Raw genomic sequence first — 17805 nt, 5'->3', positions numbered from 1 at the left:
CCCCCACTAGACTGTGAGCCCCCTGAGCGCAGGGCCAGAGAAAGTCAGGACTCGGGAGATACTTGTTGAGTGGATGACCAAATTTGTCTTTTGTCGTGTTCCCCTGTCGACCTTGGCAATGGTCTTCTCTCTGTGCGTGGCCTGCCCTTTGTCTTCCCATGTTTGTTAGACCTACGTCCTGGAACTTTCAGATCTCATCTCAGGTGTCCCTCATCCAGGGAATTTCTCCTGAACTTCAGCCAAGGTCAGGAGACTCCTTTGGGTTCTGCCAGCTCCCTGGATGTCCCGTCATGGCTCTCACTACTGGCTAGGGTGTCACCATGTCACCATGGGTGTTTCTCCCAGCGAGGCCAGGAACAGTGAGGCAGCTCTGTGCATATGCATGTTGAATGACTAAATGACTCACTTGTCCCGTCTCTGACCCCTGCAGCCCACAGGAGTCTTCAGCCGCCTCGGGGCCACCCCGGAGACGGACGAGGATCTGGCTTGGGACAGCGACAATGACAGCAGCAGCTCTGTCCTGCAGTATGCTGGGGTCCTGAAGAAGCTGGGCCAGGGCCCGGTGAAGCCCAGTCCCCAGCCAGCACTGACTGTCAAAGCCAAGGCCACAAGCTCGGCCACGACAGCTGCCACGCCAACACTGCGGCGCTTGGCCCTTTCCACACGCCCTGGGCTTGAGAGGAAGCCGGAGTCCCTGTCCAAAGTCAGCATCATCCAGAGACTGGGCAAGGCTGCCCTTGTGCCCGAGGCCCAGGACAGCCAGGTCACAAGCACCAAGAGTAAGTCCTTGGCCGAGGTCAAGGTCACCATTAAGAGGACTCTGGTGGGGCCCCGGGGGAGCAGCTCCAGTGAGGGCCTGGGCGCCCAGATGGACCATGCAGGCACAGTGAGCGTGTTCAAAAGACTGGGCCGCAGGACCTTCTAGCCTCTGGGCGGGGCGCAGGTCCCTCTCCACGCTCCTGGCTCCGGTGGAGGCTCCGGTGAGGCTGCGCCCGGCCCTCTGCTGGCTCCCTCTGCTGGCTCCCGGATGACACTGCTTGTCTCCCTCCGGCATTCGAGCCGGCCCAAGCTTTCTGGGAATTCACCCCAGTATTCTGAGACCGAGATGGTCGCTGTGGCCAGGCCTTGCTGCTCTAGGACTTTCCTTTCTCATGTCCTTTGCTCTCTCCTCTCTGACTGTGGCCTTTGGCAGGACCCACTTTTCTACTGCTCCCAGAGCCAAGCGCTCTTTTCCCGCCTCCGTTCCCCCCTCCTGCCCCCCCCCGCAGCATCTGCTGCGTCCACCCCAGCTCCCCAGACTTCCCATCCCCCAGAGTCCCCCCACCTTGCCCATGTCCCGACTTCCCCTCTGCCCCCTCTGCCCGCTCCTTTAACTTCTCCATCTCTCCCTCTCTTCACACTGTTCATTTCTCTTCTGTTTTCTGTCCCTGTGGCAAGGCCCGACTGTGCGCTGCGTCCTGCCTGACCCTCCTGCGCCTCCGGCCTCCCAGCGGCCCCCTCGTCGGCGGTGGCGTCGAGCCTATAGAGACTGTTAGCGGCCCTCACGCCCAGGCTGGTGGGACCGCCCCTGACCCTGGGCTGCGGCGGGCTGCCTCGGCTTTCCTGTCCTGGGCATCTTTTTCTCTGACAGCCCATGGCGGGTGGTGGACAAGGGCACCGGGAAGGGAGGCCAGCGCCGGGAGAAAAAGAAGAAAACGGCTGTTTTAATATATTTTTGTGACTTTCAAACTGTTTCCCTCCCCTCCTTCAGGGTGAGTCACAGGGTTGTTTTTCACATAAAGCACAACGTAGGTGTGGGTGGCATTGAAGGGTTGGGTTCTCTCTCTGGAGGCCAGGCTCCCTGGAGGTCAGGGCTCCACGTGGGCCATGTCTGTGGGGCAGGCCCCCAGCTGAGGGGAGTCATGGTCGTGGTCATCGTTCATTTGGACGTCCTCTTCCCTTCACCTGACTCTAGTTCCGTCACTCTGTCCTCCCGCTCCGTGTAGTTCACCTGTTTCTGCCACTCTGCCTGTTGGTGGCTTTCCAAACTGCAGGCTCCCGTGTGAGGCAGTGGGTTCATGTCATTTGGGTCATACACGTGTTCACTGCTGCACAGCCCCTGCCCTGTGCCAGACCTGCCTGGAGGAAAGCAGACAAGCCTCTGCCTGCGTGGCTGAGCTCTCCAGTCAGGGAGGTGGCGGGAGAGGGGTCATCCTGTCCAGAGAATGGGATGGAGGAGCAGAAGTGGCCAGGAGGACTGCTGATGTTGGGGGAAGAAGGTAAGGGCTGAGCAGGGAACCATCAGAAGCCGCTGTGTGAGGTGTAGGAGGAAGAGGGTCCAACAGGGGACACAGCTGGGGCAAAGGCTCTGAGGTCAGAGGAGCAAGGAACACGAAGGCCAGGGGTGATGGGAATGCTGGCCAGGGAGCGAAGGGCCTGCCACAGAGCACCTGTTGTTGAGACAAGTGGGCAGGGACCAGATGACCTGGGGCTTCATGACCTGCGGTGAGGAATTTGGACGTCTTCCGTAGGCCCTGAGAAGTTTGGGAAGGTTTAAAGCTAGTAAGTGATGTCTGACTTGCCTTTTATGAAGATGGCTTTGGCCCCCATGAGGGGCTAAATTGTGGGGAGGGCAGGGGTGGGAGTAGGAGGGCAGCCATGCAGGAGCCAGGGCAAGAAAGGAAGGTGGCATGGGGTGAAGCGTGGGGAGGGGGAAGGAGGGTGGGCTTCAGAGGAGCTGTGGGCAGTGTGGATGGATGAGAAGTTGGGGCGCAGGGGTGGGGAGCAGGGATCACCTAGAGGGGGGTCCAGAGCATCTAGCTAGAGGTGCTGTTTGTGGAGACTAAGGGGTTGGGGAGGGAGGAGCTGGGGAGACAGGAGGGCGCTGGGCTGCTGGGACTCGGTGGGGGGCACCTGAGCTGGAGACCAGTAGCTTTGGGGAGCACTCAGGGGACTCTGTTCAAAGCCAAGGGCCTGGTGATACCAGTGGAGAGCAGCATAGAAACAGGAGAGTGCCCAGGAGGGGACGGAGGGCCCTTTTCTCATTGAAAGAACAGAACTGATGGGATCAGCAAGGAGTGGGCTGTGGCTTGGGAGACCTAAGAGCTGGTGACGATGAGATGAGACGTCACCTGTTTTTTGTTTTTGTTTTTTTTTTTTAATTGTGGTAAAATATACATAAGATTGACTGTCGTAACCATCTGTAAGCGCCCCGTCCAGTGGCATGAAGCACATTCCCATTGCTGTAAAACTGTCACCACCATCCGTCCCCCAACTTCCTGGGCCGATTGTCTGCTTATTTGTGGCTTTTCAGTCCTGTCACGTCAGGGGGCTGCTGTGTGCGGGGGTTGCCGAGCACGGGGCCCAGGGTGAGAAGGGCTGGGCGTCGGGGTGAGGACTGGTGCTAGGGCCCAGGTGAGGCCCACGGGGCGCTGCTTAAGGTTCGCCGTGGGGAGGGCAGCGGACACAGGGACGATTCCAGAGGCCCTTTGGCGTGGCAGGGCCACAAGTCGGGGCTCGCAGGCCTCCACGCTGGGCTTGCTGCTCTTTAACTCTGGCTTTTGTTTCTTTCCCCTGTCGTTTCTTCTGGTTCCACTTCGTGGATCATTTTAGCAACTGCCGGGGTTGATAGGACGACTTCCGGTTATGGAACTTGAGAGCGCTGGGTAACTCCTTGCTGTGGGGTGATATAGAAACAGGAATAGCTCACCTAACCCTGAAACGCTCACTGGCGTGAGCCAACTCATGTGTCACTGTTGCTCTTTATGGATGCCCAGAGGGAAGCGCCCTGCCCAAGGTGTCACCCCGCCGGGAGCCTTGTCCCTCAACCCCTGCCCTCTGCTGTCTCGAGACCTTTCGGAAAGATGAGGGTGGGGTCCTAGGAGAGTGGTTTGGGGTTTTCTAGAGTTATTTACGTGCTTGTGCTCCCCCCACCACATCAGCTTGCCGCAGGAAGCATTTGCAGCTTTGGGGTGCCCCAGCCTTGAGAATCACACCGTGTCCTGCCACCATCTGCTGGCTGGACCAGTCCAGATACCTCCCGAGCCTCCCAGTTGCTCCAGGGCCACAGAGGCCCTGCCAATTTGATTCGGCGACACCCCCATACCAACCGCCATGTCTGTGACCCACAGCAGTGCGTCACTTTTCCTCTGGTTGTATCAAATATTTTTGAGCATACTACATTCACGTGGTTCAAACTGCAAAAGATACAAAAGTTCCTTCCCGAGTCTCCTAGCCCCCCCAGACCTCTTCTCAGAGGCCACCAGTATCTCCAGTGTCTTGAGGAATCCCAGAGATGTGTTTATGGTGTGTGTGCTTTGTGTGTGCATGCACGCACATGTGTACACACACACACACACACACGCACCCCTACAGGCATATAGGCAGAGGAAGATAGAGTAACACACGTCTATTTACTTAACCATCCCTTTCCGGAAGGGAATTTGGGTGGCTTGACGTGTCGTGCTGTCACGAGCAGTGCTGCAGTGGACAGACAACCTTGTCACACGTGGGGTCCGTTCAGGGGTGAATATGAAGAATTCCAACCGTATCGCTTCAGTGCAGATACTGATGCTAGGCTGATGGCAGATCTGAAGCAGGCTCTCCCAAAATCACTGGCATTCTTCAGATGAGTGATTCAGACACTTGTCGCCCCATTCCAGAAAGGCCTTCAGAGCCATGGGACTCTTCCAGCTGGAGATCCCTGGAGGAAGCAGGTGGGGGAATGCTGAGAGCTAACAATCACCACACCTTTATGCCAGGAAGTACTAAATAAGTGCTCCACGAAGTTGACAGACTCCCTGAGTCCTCAGGGAAAGGGCAGCAGCATGAAGGTCAGGGACTTCCTATTGTCATCCTGTGAACAGATGTGCACTGGAGGTACAGCGGGTCTGGGGCTCATGATAAGTCACCGAGCCAGAGCTGAGCCAGCCTGGGGGGACGGTTCTGTTTGGGTGGTAGTCTTGGGATGAGGTCACCTCCTCTGGTAGCTCACCCCAGGAGATGCAAAAGCAAGATGGGAACTTTGGGTAACTGGCAGGCAGCCCCACTGCCCCCTTCCTCCTGTGTCACAGCCTGCACCTCCCGGATGGGCCAGGCATTGGGCGGCGGCAGACTCTATCCCTCCTTTGCCTCCTTTCCCTCCTTCGGGGATCAGAGCTGACTAGTTTGGGGAGTACTGCCCCTGTACCTGCCTGTGAAGGTCCAACGTTCCCCTACACTGAGCTTTACCCGCCCTGTGAATGCCGGGCCCTCTGCGGCCTTCACCAAACAGGCCAAGCCTGACCCCGCTAGCGAGTGGCGGGACCGGGTTTGATGTCAGGACCAGGAGCCTCGCCTTTTTCACATTTGTGTTTTAAGACTTAATCTTTTTTTAGAACAGACTTCATTTTGCAGGACCGTTTTAGACCTACAGAAGAATGGAGAAGTACACTTAGGATGGAGCTCCCATACACCCCACGCCCAGTTGCCCCTCTTATGAGCGTCTTGGTAGTGGGATTCATTCGTTAACAATGAATGAACCAATATTGATACCATGAATGTTAAAGCCCATAGTTACTCAGATTTCCTTAACTTCTTCCCCAGTTTTAGTATCTTTTTTTCTGTTCTAGGATCCCACGTAACATTTGTGTTGTCCCAACATTTGCGTAGACCCAAATGGAGCTGTCATGCCTCCTTAGGCCCCTCTTGCTTGTGGCCGTCTTTGATGACCTTGAGAGTTTTAAAGAATACTAGGCAGGTCTATTAGCGATTGTCCTTCCATTGGGATTTGTCTGTCTCATTCTTAGACCAGGGTTACGTGTAATTCAGAGGAAGAGCTCAGAGGTAAAGTGGCATTTGACCACATGGTTTCTAGGGTCCATACTGTCCACTGGATGGATCGCTGTTGATCTAACCTTCATCACGTGGCTTGACTGCCTACTGCTTGCCGGATGTCTCCACTGTCAAGTTCCTCTCCTTTTCCGTACTGACCTCTCCGAAGGGAAGTCAGTCACTCCGTGCAGCCCGTACGTGAGGAGCCCGGGATTTATGTTCCCCCTCCTTGAGGGCAAAGTACTGACATAAATTAGAAATTCTTCTGCAAGGGAGATGTTTCTCTATTCTCTATTAACTTACTCAATCATTTTCTTTTCATCGGTATGGACTCGTGGGCATCTGTTTTACATTTTGGGTGATAGAATCCAGTCCTACTTGATTTATTTTGTTGTTCAAGTTATTCTAGCTTTGGCATTTGGGGACTCTTGAAGTTGGCTCCTGGGTCCTTTGACTTCCATCATTGGGTGGTGGGGGTTTTTGTTTGTGTTTTTATTTCTAGTATTCGGTGTCTCCTGGCACTGTGGATACTCCAGGCGCATCTGTACCTTCCTGGAGTCCTAGAGTGCCCCATTTCTCCGAGGAGCCCCAGCTTCTTTTTATTTAGAATGGTAACTGAGAATCGAAACCCAGATCTAGGCTCGAGACGTGCTCACTGCCACTGGGGCAACACCTCCTTTTTGTTTTGTTTTTATTTTTTTTTTAAGATTTTATTTATTTATTTGACAGAAAGATATCACAAGTAGGCAGAGAGGAGGAAGCAGGCTCCCTGCTGAGCAGAGAGCCCGATGTGGGGCTCGATCCCAGGACCCTGGGATCATGACCTGAGCCGAAGGCAGAGGCTTTAACACACTGAGCCACCCAGGCGCCCCAGCACCTCCTTTTTAAAAAATGCAGTCTTACTATGGAACCCCATTACATAAAGCATGTTCAAAATAGGAAAGCCAGAATGTATTAGCGCACATCTCTGTGTTTATTTGGGGTCAATTCATGCAACCCGTAAAAAAATGCCAAGGTCCAAAAAGACATATACAACAAGACTGTTTTGTGCCCAGGAGATTGGCAAAACATTTAATGTTTTCTCCAGTGTTGGGGAAGACTTGGGGTGATGGGAGTGTGGTACCCTGCTCTGGGAGGGGCAGTTGGTATCAACCATTTTGGAAAATAATTTGGTAGGTTGGAGTATAATTGAAGATGTGACACTCCCCAGCCCAGCCATTACCGATCTGGGGAAACTTAACGTGTGCATACAGAGACATGTCTGTAGGAGTGTTCGTAGGATTGCTGCTCGTAATAGCATTAACTTGGAAGCCACCCAGATGTCCCTCAACTGGAGAGTGGACGCGACAGGGCCTAGTTGTTGCAATTACCTAACTTACAACAGATCATCTCAAAACTGACCAGCTCGAATCAACAGTTCTTTCCTCTTACAGTTTTGGGGGTTAACTGGGCTCAGTTAGACTGCGTCACTTGGGGGCTCTCCTCTCGTGTGGTTGCAGTAAGATATTGGCTGGGGCCAGTGTCCTCTTGAAAGCTTCCCCAGTCGTTTGGTGGTTAACCAACCCTGGCACTTAGCTCAGACCTCACCTTGGGCTGTCAGCCAGAATGCCTACATAAGGCTTCTCCACACCGCCTGGGCTTCCTTGCAACACAGTGGCTGGGTTCCAACAGCGCGCTGCTCAAGAGAGCCAAGGAAGACCCTTTTGCCTGTTCTAGGCTATTGTTGGAAGTCACGTTGCTTCACTTCTGCCCAGATGCAAGGGGAAGGGACCATAGATCCTGCCTCTCAAAGACAGGAGTGTCAGTGTCTCCAGGGAGGAAGAGCGTGGGGGATGAGAGATGGATTTGTGGCTGTCTGGGCAAATTACCCTTCAATATCGGACGTGCTGTACCATGTACCATGTGGTATGGTAGACATCAATGAAAATGAACTAGCGCTGCATGTATCATTATGAGTAAAGCAAAAACATTCAGTGCAGAAAGCAAATCGCAGAAGAAAGTGTGTAGTTTTAAAATACACAAGCTATTTACCACTTAAATATTTATTAAGAATTTCATCACTTTGGGGTGCCTGGGTGGCTCCGTGGGTTAAGGCCTCTGCTTTCGGCTCGGGTCGTGGTCCCGGGGTCCTGGCATCGAGCCCCGCATTGGGTTCTCTGCTCGGCGGGGAGCCTGCTTCCTCCTCTCTCTCTCTGCCTGCCTCTTTGTCTACTTGTGATCTCTCTCTGTCAAATAAATAAATAAAATCCTAAAAAAAAATTAAAAAAAAAGAATTTCATCACTTTACTATTTAAAATGTAGTATATGTCTGAAATGCACAGGGATGGTACACTCCAAATGTGGGATAAGGGTTCCTCTGGGCTGGGGGGTGGGGGTGCGATTGGAGAGGGCACGAAGAGATTCCACAATCTAGGAATGGGGTGGGTGCACAACTCTTGATCGCCGGGTTGTGAGTTTGAACCCCACACTGGGTGCAGAGGTTACTTAAAAATAAAATCTTAAAAAACAACAAAAACAGTATAAGCATGGTTTTTAAAGCTGGGCAGTGGACACGAAGGTGTTCATTGTATTATTCCTTATGCTTTTTTGGTATCTCTTAACAATTAAAAACAATTCTCTCCTACTCTGGTCATCCAGTCCTTTCCAGAGGCAGTTGGTGTCACTTGGGGCACATGTGTCTTTCCAGCAATATTTATTTACAAGCATAACTATATTTTCCCACTCAGATGGTAGCATATATGGCAGTTTTGTGCTTTGTTTTTTTTTGCTTAATATATCCCGGAGATCATTTTTTATCAGTACTTAATGATCTTCTTTTAAAAAAGCATATTGGGGCACCTGGGTGGCTCAGTGGTTAAACGGCTGCCTTTGGCTCAGGTCATGGTCCCAAGGTCCTGGGATCGAGCCCCACAACAAGCTTCTTGCTCGGCAGGAAGCCTTCTTATCCCTTTCCCACTCCCCCTGCTGTTCCCTCTCTCACTGTGTCTCTCTCTGTCAAATCAATAAATAAAATCTTTAAAAAAAAAAAGCACATAGACACACAAACTTTATTGAGATATAATTCAGTGGCTTTTAGTTATTCACAGAGTTGTGCGTCTATCACTAGACTTTTAGGATTTTTTTCATTACCCCAGAGAGAAACCCCCTCCCCCTGAACCGTCATTCCCCAAGTCCTCCCATAGTCTGCCCCCCCATTCCAAGCCCTGGGCAACCACGAACCTGTCTCTATAGATTTTGCCTTTTCTAGACACGTCATATGGATGGAATCATACAGTACGTGGCCTTCGGTGTCTGGGTCCTTTCACTTAGCAGTTTTTGAGTTTTGTCTGTGTTATACCATAGATCTTCCATAGTACTTTGTTTTTCCAAAATTGTTAAATAATGTTGCCGTGTACAGATTTTTCACATTTTGTTTATCAAGATGATGGACATGTAGGTGGTTCCCATTTTTTGGCCATTATGAATTAACATTGCTCTTAACACCCGTGTACAGGTGTTTGTGTGGACACGTTTTCAGTTTTCTTGGGTGTATACCTTGGAGTTGAATTGTTGGGCTGTATGTTGATTTTATTTTAACCCTTTGAGGAACTGCTGGACTGTGTTCCAAAGCAGCTTTGCCACTGTCCATTTCCACTGGCGGTGTACGAGGGTTCTGATTTCTCCACACACTCACCCCCGCGTTGTCTTTTTGATTGTGGACATCCTAGTGGGTGTGAAATGACATAATTTTCTTGTGGCTTTGATTCTCATTTCCCCGGTGGCCAGTGACGTTAAATGCCTTTTAATAAAAGTGCTTCTTCGAAAGAGCTTCCTTTTCAAGTAGCTGCCTGGTGTCCCCTTGTGTGGATGTATTTTAGGTACAGAACCAGTCTCTCACTGGGGGACCTAGTGGTTTCCAGATCTTTCTATCACAGACAGTGCCTCTTGCGTCCACAACATTTTGCTTATGCGTGGACATATCCGTAGGGCAGATACCTAGGAGTTAAATTACAGGGGGGAAGGGAAATGTTTTATAAGTTTGAATTTATGTTACAAGTAAATATTGAGAATAATCAGATTTATTTGAAGAATATTCTAATTTTTCCACCCAGTTAACGGCTAGCAGGTGCAGTCACCTCAGAATCAGCAGCCTCTTGATTTCTGGGTTTTATTTTGGTTAAACCTTGCATAATTCAAGATTGGCTTTGGCATAGACTTGACTAACAAGTTGAGGCAGGGGTTCAGAGCCCGTAAACCTATATTTGTTGTTCCAGAGCTTTTCCCTAAAGCTTCCTTTTTTGCCCCCTCACATTTAGTGCTGTGCTTCCTCCGAAATGACCAGTATAGGGCATCGTGGCCACCGTTTGGCCTTCTTGATGGTCTTTTTGTGGTTAAAATGCCATGACTCTGGCTGTGTGGTCTTGGGCAGGTTACTCAGCCTCTCTGTGCTTGTTTCTTCTACAATAAAATGGGGGTAATAGTAGTATCTACTTCATAGGATGATTGGGAAGGGCTTCACAATGCCTGGTACAGCATTGTCATCTCATTTTATCCCTGAAATTGATAATTTGCAGGGAGGATCTTTAGCTCCAACACTTAACTCTTTCATGACATTCTTATGGGCTACAAAAAAGAACTTTCTGGGTAACTGTTTATTTTAATATAAATGTAAACTTCAGGCGCCTGGTGGCTCGGTCAGTTAGGCTTCCTACTCCTGGTGCTGACTCAGGTGGCGATCTCAGGGTTGTGAGATCCAGCCTTGCATCAGGCTCTGCCCTGGGGGTGGAGCCTGCTTGGCTCCCTCTGCCCGCCCCACCCACCCCCCTGTACGCGCGCGCGCGCGTGCACGCGCGTTTTCAAAAAGAGTATAATTATAAACTTCTAGAAAAGTTGCAAGAATGGTACAAGGGGTTTCTCACATCTGAGATCATGACCTGAGCCAAAATAAGAGTCTGACGCTCAACTGGCTGAGGCACCCCTGATTTCTGTATATTATTCAGTCCGTACTTCAATTTCTTCAGTTCTCGCAATATTGTTCCTTATGGCCATTCTCTGCTCCCCCCGCCCCCCCAACTCCTGGCTCACAGCCCAATTTTGGATCGTGCTTTGCATTTAGGTGTCACATCAGTTTATTTATTCACAGTGAACGCTTAAGTAACCGCACAAAGCTCCCCGGCCCTTGCCCGGGGTGGGCTCCAGCCTGAGTACCAGCGGGGATGGCCAGCTCACGTGGCGCCATCTTGTGGCAAGAGCAGGAATAGTTTATAAACCACTCTGCTGAGTGGCTGTGAAAGGATTCCCTTCGTGAGGACCTAAAAAAAAACTAGGTGGTATTCATATTATCCCAATTTTTCTTTTTCTTTCTTTATTTTTTTAAAAAAGACTTTTATTTATTTATTTGTTTGACAGCAAGACAGGGAATACAAGCAGGGGGAGGGAGAGGGAGAAGCAGGCTTCCCACTGAGCAGAAGGCAGACGCTTAACAACTGAGCCACCCAGGCGCCCCTTGATTTTTCTTAATAATGTAGGAAACTCTGTTTTAAGTATTTCACTGTTTTAAATCTATATGCTTCAACAGAAAATGAGATTTTCTGTTTCTCAAATCTGGGCCCACACATGTAAGGTTCAGTGCTTTGTATAAAAGTGGGGGCTTGGCCTGAGACACGTGTGGGAATGGATCTGGCCGCCACAACATTCTGGCAGTGTGGGATTTGGTGAGAGGCTTCTCCTTCTGTGTTTATTTCTGCAAAATAAGTCTTACAGAGCCTTCTACCTGCAGGATTGTTTAACAAGGTCATGGATATAGTTCCTAGCAATGTGCCTGATATGTGGGAACTCACTAATAAATGTTAGGAGATTATTATTATTTGTTCAACTTTTTGTGAGTGGACAAGTACAGACCTGAAGTAAAATTCACCCCAGTAGCTTTTAAAAATATATATTTTATTTATTTATTATTTGAGAGAGAGAGAGAGCATGAGCAGTGGGGGGAGAGGGAGAGGAAGAAGCAGACTCCCCGCTGAGCAGGGAACCCAATGTGAGGCTCCCAGGAGCCCAGAGATCATGATCTGAGCTGAGGGCAGACACTTAACGGACTGAGCCAGCTAGGCACCCCTGAATGTGCTTTGGACTAAGAAGGTTAAGACTACTAGGGTGAGGGGCACCTGGGTGGCTCTGTTAGTTAAGCATTTGCCTTCGGCTCAGGTCATGATCTCTGGGTCCTGGGACCGAGCCCCATCCTTTGTCAAGCTCCCTGCTCAGCGAGGAGTCTGCTTCTCCCTCTGCCTCTCCCCACCGCTAGTGCTTGCTCTCTCAAATAAATAAAATCTTAGAAAACGCAAACAAACAAAATCACATTCAGTCAACAACTATTTATTGACCCCCCCCCCAAGTCCTAACTAAGTGCCAGGCATTGTTCTAGGGGTGGGAATACAGTGGTGCCTACCCAAGACAAGGTCTTCACCCTCACCAGCAATTTATATTTTGGTTTGGGGGAAGACAGCTGCAAAGGGGCATCAACAACAAAGATACTCTTTAGTGTTAAGTAGGGGAGAAGGAGAAGCAGGCTTGCCGCTGAGCAGGGAGCCTGATGTGGGGCTTGATCCCAGGACCCTGGGATCATGACCTGAGCCAAAGGTGGATGCTTAATGACTGAGCCACCCAGGCGCCCCTAATGAGGTGAGATTTGAACTCAGTTCTGAAAGACAAGAAAGAGCCAGTCATGCAAAGATCGGGATAGGGAGGTAAATAGTCCAGGGAAAAGGAACAAACAGCAAGGGAAACAGCCCCAAGGTGGGAAGAAGCTTGTATTTTGGGGAGGGGCAGAGGTTAGTGTGTCCAGAATGTGTAGGTCAAGGGCAAGAGGAGCTTGAGATGAAGTTAGAAAGATAAGCAGGGGCACCTCCCCATGGGGCCCTGAAGGCTATGATGAGGCCTTTAGCTTTTATTCTGCATGTGATAGGAAGCCATCTATGTATTCAGAGCAGATGGAAAAAGTGTTTGATCTTATCAAGGGGGGGGGGGAAGCTTCATTCCAAGATCTGCCTACAAGTGCATTAGCCTCGTGTGACCACTTACGCATTTGGGAATCTCTGATGTGTTAAAAAGTTGAATGTGCACGACGCATGGTGTCTTTCATTTACAATTTTTGGAACAGAAACATATTGTATAAAAGGAAACTGGAAGGAACATTTACAGGATCCCTGAGGCTTATCTGTACTTATGCCAAAAACTTAAAATGACTCTAAAAGGATCTTCCCAAACAGCATCGAGGGTGGGGCTAAGTAACTTCTGGCTGGGGAGTCAAAGATATTTCAACATTTCTGTAGGACATGGGAAACTCCCTTAAATAAAAACTTATTATTATCATTATTTTAAGTTCCAGGATTCTTTGAGAATCTGATTAATGTTATGGACTTGGTCCCCCGGAAAATGCTCTGCTTAGGATGAAGAAGGGGGTAAATCGGAGTTCTTCCGCTTGTACCTCCTGACTGGGCCTGTGTGGCAGAGAGATTTCCTCCCCACGGACAGCTCCATCACTGCCACAGACACCACCCCCCCCCCCCCCCCCCCCCCCTCGGGCAGTCGCGCAGACGCCCCCTCTGCGGCTACTAAGAGGTTCTTTTTTTCTTTTTTTTTTTTTTTTTTTAAGATTTTATTATTTCACTGGACGGAGAGAGAGCACAAGCAGGAGGAGTGGCAGAGGGAGAAGTAGGCTCCCTCCTGAGCAGGCTCCATCCCAGGACCCCGGGTTCATGACCCGAACTGAAGGCAGCAGCTTAACTGACTGAGCCACCCAGGCGCCCCTAAGAGGTTCTTTATGGTTGGTCCATGCAACTTGTCCAATCACCACTGGGAGCCCAATCTCCAAAAAGGGTAGAAATATACTCTAGGGCCAGGTTTCTGTTTGGAGGCAACAGAAGGCGATTTTTGAGGAGATGCCCTCTCCGCCTGTCAGGAAAGGATTCTTGATCATTCTTTCTGAATCAAAAGGCCTTTGGGCAACCTTCCAATGAGAAGCTACTGGCCCATCTCTGCAGAAGTGCAGATGCAGCCCATCTTTACAGTTATAAGCAGGGCGTTCACAGAATAGATTAGAGGGTATAGAACAATTTGAGGTTTTAGGGAGTTTTCTCCTAAATTACCTTTGTTTTGGAAATTGAGACACTGAGGCCCCAAAATGATAATTAAGTGGTCTGCTGGGGCCGAAACAGGGCTATGACTTCCCATTTTCCAGCATGATATGAATTCAAAGCACAGACTCTTGTAACAGACAGCTTGGGTTCAAATCCTGCATTATCCCTAATGTGTCCTGGGACCTCGAGCACCTGACCTCCAAGATGGTATTGATGACAACAGGATAGCCTTGGTGGGACTGTGTCAGGAACAGAATCTGGCCTGTAACAATTGCTAAGTCAATGCTATTGATACTGTTTTGCAATGAGAGAAGTGAAGTTATTTTGACAAGGACACAGGAAAGGCACGATTAGAAGCTGGGCCTATGAGTGTTGTTCACCACCAGACTATTGTGTGTGTTTTATTTATTTTATTTATTTATTTTTTTTAAAGAGTTTTATTTTAGGTAGAGAGTGTGGGGGAGGGGCCTGGAGAGGGAGACTTTTTTTTCTTAAGATTTTTTTATTTTTTATTTTTTATTTGACAGACAGAGATCACAAGTAGGCAGAGAGGCAGGCAGAGAGAGAGGAGGAAGCAGGCTCCCCGCGGAGCAGAGAGCCCCATGCAGGACTTGATCCCCGAACCCCGGGATCATGACCTGAGCTGAAGGCAGAGGCTTTAACCCACTGAGCCACTCAGGCGCCCCCAGACTAATGTGTTTTAAACTGCAAGGCATGACCCTTTAGTGGTTCAGAAAATCGGTTTAGCAGGGCCTCAAATAGCACTGGAAAAAAAAAAAATCTCGGTGCATGATACATACCAGTTAAATAGTATTTGATGACACTTTCATGCAGGTATATATGTATATAGGTAAGTATACATACGTGTGTACTAGATCTTAGGTTGAAAGCATTATTCTTGACTACTGTGCCCCACAGAATTTATACACAAGCACAAGGGAGATTTCCGCGAGATGTCTTTACGTGTTATAATCCATCCTGGGAGGGACAGGGATTCCAGTTCGCCCAGGAAGACTCAGAAATAGGGCAACGGGCTATGAACTGTTCAGTACAGAAGGGAGCAAAGGTAGACCCCAGTGAGCTTGAGTCTAGGTTACAGCGGAAAGGACTAATTCCCGAAACAAATATTCCCCAAGAGCACACTCTGTGCCAAGACTTTTGCTGGGCAGTGTTAGCTACACGGTGGTGACTGAGGCAGTTCTGGTCTTTTTCCTCGTGGGACTCTCTGCACAGTGGAGACAGATCTGTCACCAGACAGTAAGACACTAAAATGATCAGGCCTGTGGTGGGGGAGGCGTTGGTTGGTTATCAACCCTGTGTTGGGGGAAGCCCATGAGTAAGGAATACAGAGAAGCAAGTTCCAAGCTGGAAATCCATTAGCTAAGGGCTTGTTCCGGCATTAGGTTTACCTCGGAATAAACTAAGGCCCGCTTCTGAGCTGGATTCCCTGCGTTACTCTCACAGACTTAGGTGGACCTAGGATTCTTCAACTCCCAGCTAGGGCTTCCAGAAGTATGCACTGACCGATATATACCTGCTAAGCTCACTGGAACCCAAATTCAGAAGGCAGCAAGCCCTACCCAACCTCTGAGAGTGAAGGACCTGGGAGGCAGAAGTCTCACACTGCCTAGGACACTAGCTGACCAGTGGACCAGAATCTCTTCAGAGCTCTTTTCTTACAAGGCGATCTTAAGGCCTTTTAAGGACCAAGTTACCCCATTAAATAAAGTTATACCCCTATTGCACATACATGATGAGCAGTAGGATTAATATTTTGGAGTCACAGAGTGTCTAATTGATATAAAATGCTCTATTTACATAAAAAAAGTCCAATATCCCAGTGACGCAGCTCTGTTTCCATTTTGCAGATTTGGACACACAGCCACAGAAAACGGTCAATCTGTTTACTATCACCAGCGAGGAAATGCAAAGCTGGGTTTGTGAGACTTCAGAGCCTGTGCTCACCACGGCGAGACACAGTGAAAACTCTCCTAACCCCCGCTCCAGGGTTCTTTAAGAGCCTTGGAACCGAGAGGAAAGGCGAGATCACAGTAAAGCGAGATCAAAAGCGTATGTAAATAAGGACCCGGGGCTGCCGGGAAGTATCGCTGCGGCGAGCCTTTAAGGAAAGCGGGCGTCAGAGTCCTGCTGCGCCTGCGCAATCCTGTCTTTTCTTTACATCCGGCGCCTGCGCGTGGTACCTTTCTAGCTCACCTCGACCCAAACTTGCCTAAAGTACGCAGGCGTCCCGCTCTGAATCAGCCGCTTGCCCGGCCTTGCGCCTGCGCCCTAACGCTCTCCGAGTTCATCTCTCGCTCTTTTACGTCAGTTCCTGTTTGTGGCGGGAGAAGGCGGTATTTCCGGCCAGAGGGTGGGAGGGGGCGGTAAGCGGGGGCTGGGGGGAGGGGGCGGGGGGGCCGCGCCGCGCGAGCCGTGGGGCCTGGCTCGGAGAAGGCGTTGCCGCTGCCGCTGCAGTTGCTGCCGCCAGGAAACACAAGGAGCGGGACCAAGCGCAGCGTGGCGATGGGCGGGAGTAGGGCCCCGCCGGAGAGGCTGGGCGGCCGCCGGTGACAGGTGAGTGCGCCAGCGCGTGTCCCCGAGCGCCTCCCCCCGCGATGGTTGCGTCCGGACCCCCCGCCGTGCGGCGCTGGGCCGTACCACCAGTGCCCGCCGGGCGGGGACCGCCGTCCTCGAGCCCCCCCCCTTCCGGGACAGAGTGGGGGCGGCTGCGCGGGGGCGGTCGGACTACCCCAGAGGGGCCGGGGGCGGGGGCGGCTGGCCGTACCACTGAGGCGGCACTGGGTGGGGGGCACACCGAAGTGCGGGGACCGAACCACTGAGGAACTGGGGGCTGAACCAGCGGGATGGGAAGGGTGCGCCTGCCCGGTGTGCTAGAACTAAGCCATTGGGGTGGGGTGGGGGACGCGCCTTACCAAGTGTAGGGGGCTGTACCTATTCGGGGCTGTGGGAGCTGTGCTTCCAGCGTGTTTAGGGAGGTGGGGGTTTGCTGGGGAGGGAGCTGTACCAAGTGCGTTCCGAGTAGCGCCGTGTGGGTCATACCACTGAGGTGCGGGGGGGGCATCCTGAGAGCGTGGAGGAGCACCGTATCGAGGGGGGAGGGTTGTGATGTTTATAATCTTTGAGGGATGCGTAGGGGTGAGGGGGGCAGGCCACAGTGGGTGTTCGGGAGAGTATTTTGGGAGGGCTGTAATGAGGAGTGTTGAGGAAGGGCTTTGCCTCCCGAGTTTGGTGGGTGGGGCTTGGGGGTTTACTCCGAGCGGTAGAAGGGAGGATCACTATTGAACTTCTCAATGACTTTGGGGGAACTGGATGGTCGCTGGGATTGCTGTCTGTCCTACAACCTTTTCGTATTATTAAACCTCTTTTAAAGATGTGTGAGACACTTCTGCGGCGAATTCTTTGTTTCTGTGGGCAGGAGATGTTTTAGAAGCCTCTCTCTGAAGTATTCTGAGCTTTCAGCTCCATATTTGGGAGGGGAGGAGGAGGGGAGGAGAGTCTTTTCTATTGAGCTCAGATTTGAGGAGCTGTGGCCCCTACTTGTTAAGACTTAAGAGGAAGGAGTGTTTAGAGGGACACCTCTCTGTCAAGGCAGGGTGTCTGGGGACGTTTTGATCCTTGGAATTCTGAAGACCCCCTTCCTCTCATTTGGGGGCTGCCTGGGATCAGCAGGAGGCCTGGGCTAGAGTAATCATGTTGGTCTTCCATGGTCTGCCTTTCAACCTTGTCCTCTCTTCGCCTCTCAGAGAAGCATTGGGGAGTTCAGCCCTGGCCAGACCTTGCTGGCCTACACAGCAAGGGCAGTCAGTCGCTCCAAGCACCCACCCAAATAACCCTTGCTGGGCGGTGGATTTCCAGGAGCCAGGCACCAGTACAGATCATG

At 50.9% G+C, this 17805-nt stretch overlaps 2 protein-coding genes across 7 annotated transcripts in view; both read left to right on the top strand.

Moving 5' to 3' along the window:
- Positions 1-15941, top strand: part of LOC111161375 (chromosome unknown C19orf47 homolog) — a 34554-nt gene extending 18613 nt beyond the window's left edge. For 2 of the 6 annotated variants that reach the window (XM_022524989.1, XM_022524994.1), the window contains 2 exons: positions 431-779; positions 15773-15941. In XM_022524989.1, the coding sequence (XP_022380697.1) occupies positions 431-779; positions 15773-15921 (498 nt within the window). In that variant the 3' untranslated portion in view covers positions 15922-15941. Of the gene's footprint in view, positions 1-430; positions 1956-15772 lie in introns of those variants that run through there. The other 4 variants (XM_022524992.1, XM_022524990.1, XM_022524993.1 and 1 more) reach the window with 3 other exon arrangements.
- Positions 15942-16331: 390 nt separating this feature from the next.
- The window catches only part of LOC111161374 (AKT serine/threonine kinase 2), a 48022-nt gene continuing 46548 nt past the window's right edge, over positions 16332-17805 (top strand). The window contains exon 1 of the mRNA XM_022524988.1: positions 16332-16478. The gene's annotated coding sequence lies outside the window, so the exon portion shown is untranslated. The remainder of the gene's footprint in view (positions 16479-17805) is intronic.

This window comes from Enhydra lutris, unplaced genomic scaffold, assembly GCF_002288905.1.
Source record: "Enhydra lutris kenyoni isolate GAN:26980312 unplaced genomic scaffold, ASM228890v2 scaffoldscaffold85, whole genome shotgun sequence".
Taxonomy (NCBI): domain Eukaryota; kingdom Metazoa; phylum Chordata; class Mammalia; order Carnivora; family Mustelidae; genus Enhydra; species Enhydra lutris.
Note: the sequence above shows the minus strand (reverse complement) of the source record. Positions and strands in the feature narration are given on the sequence as shown.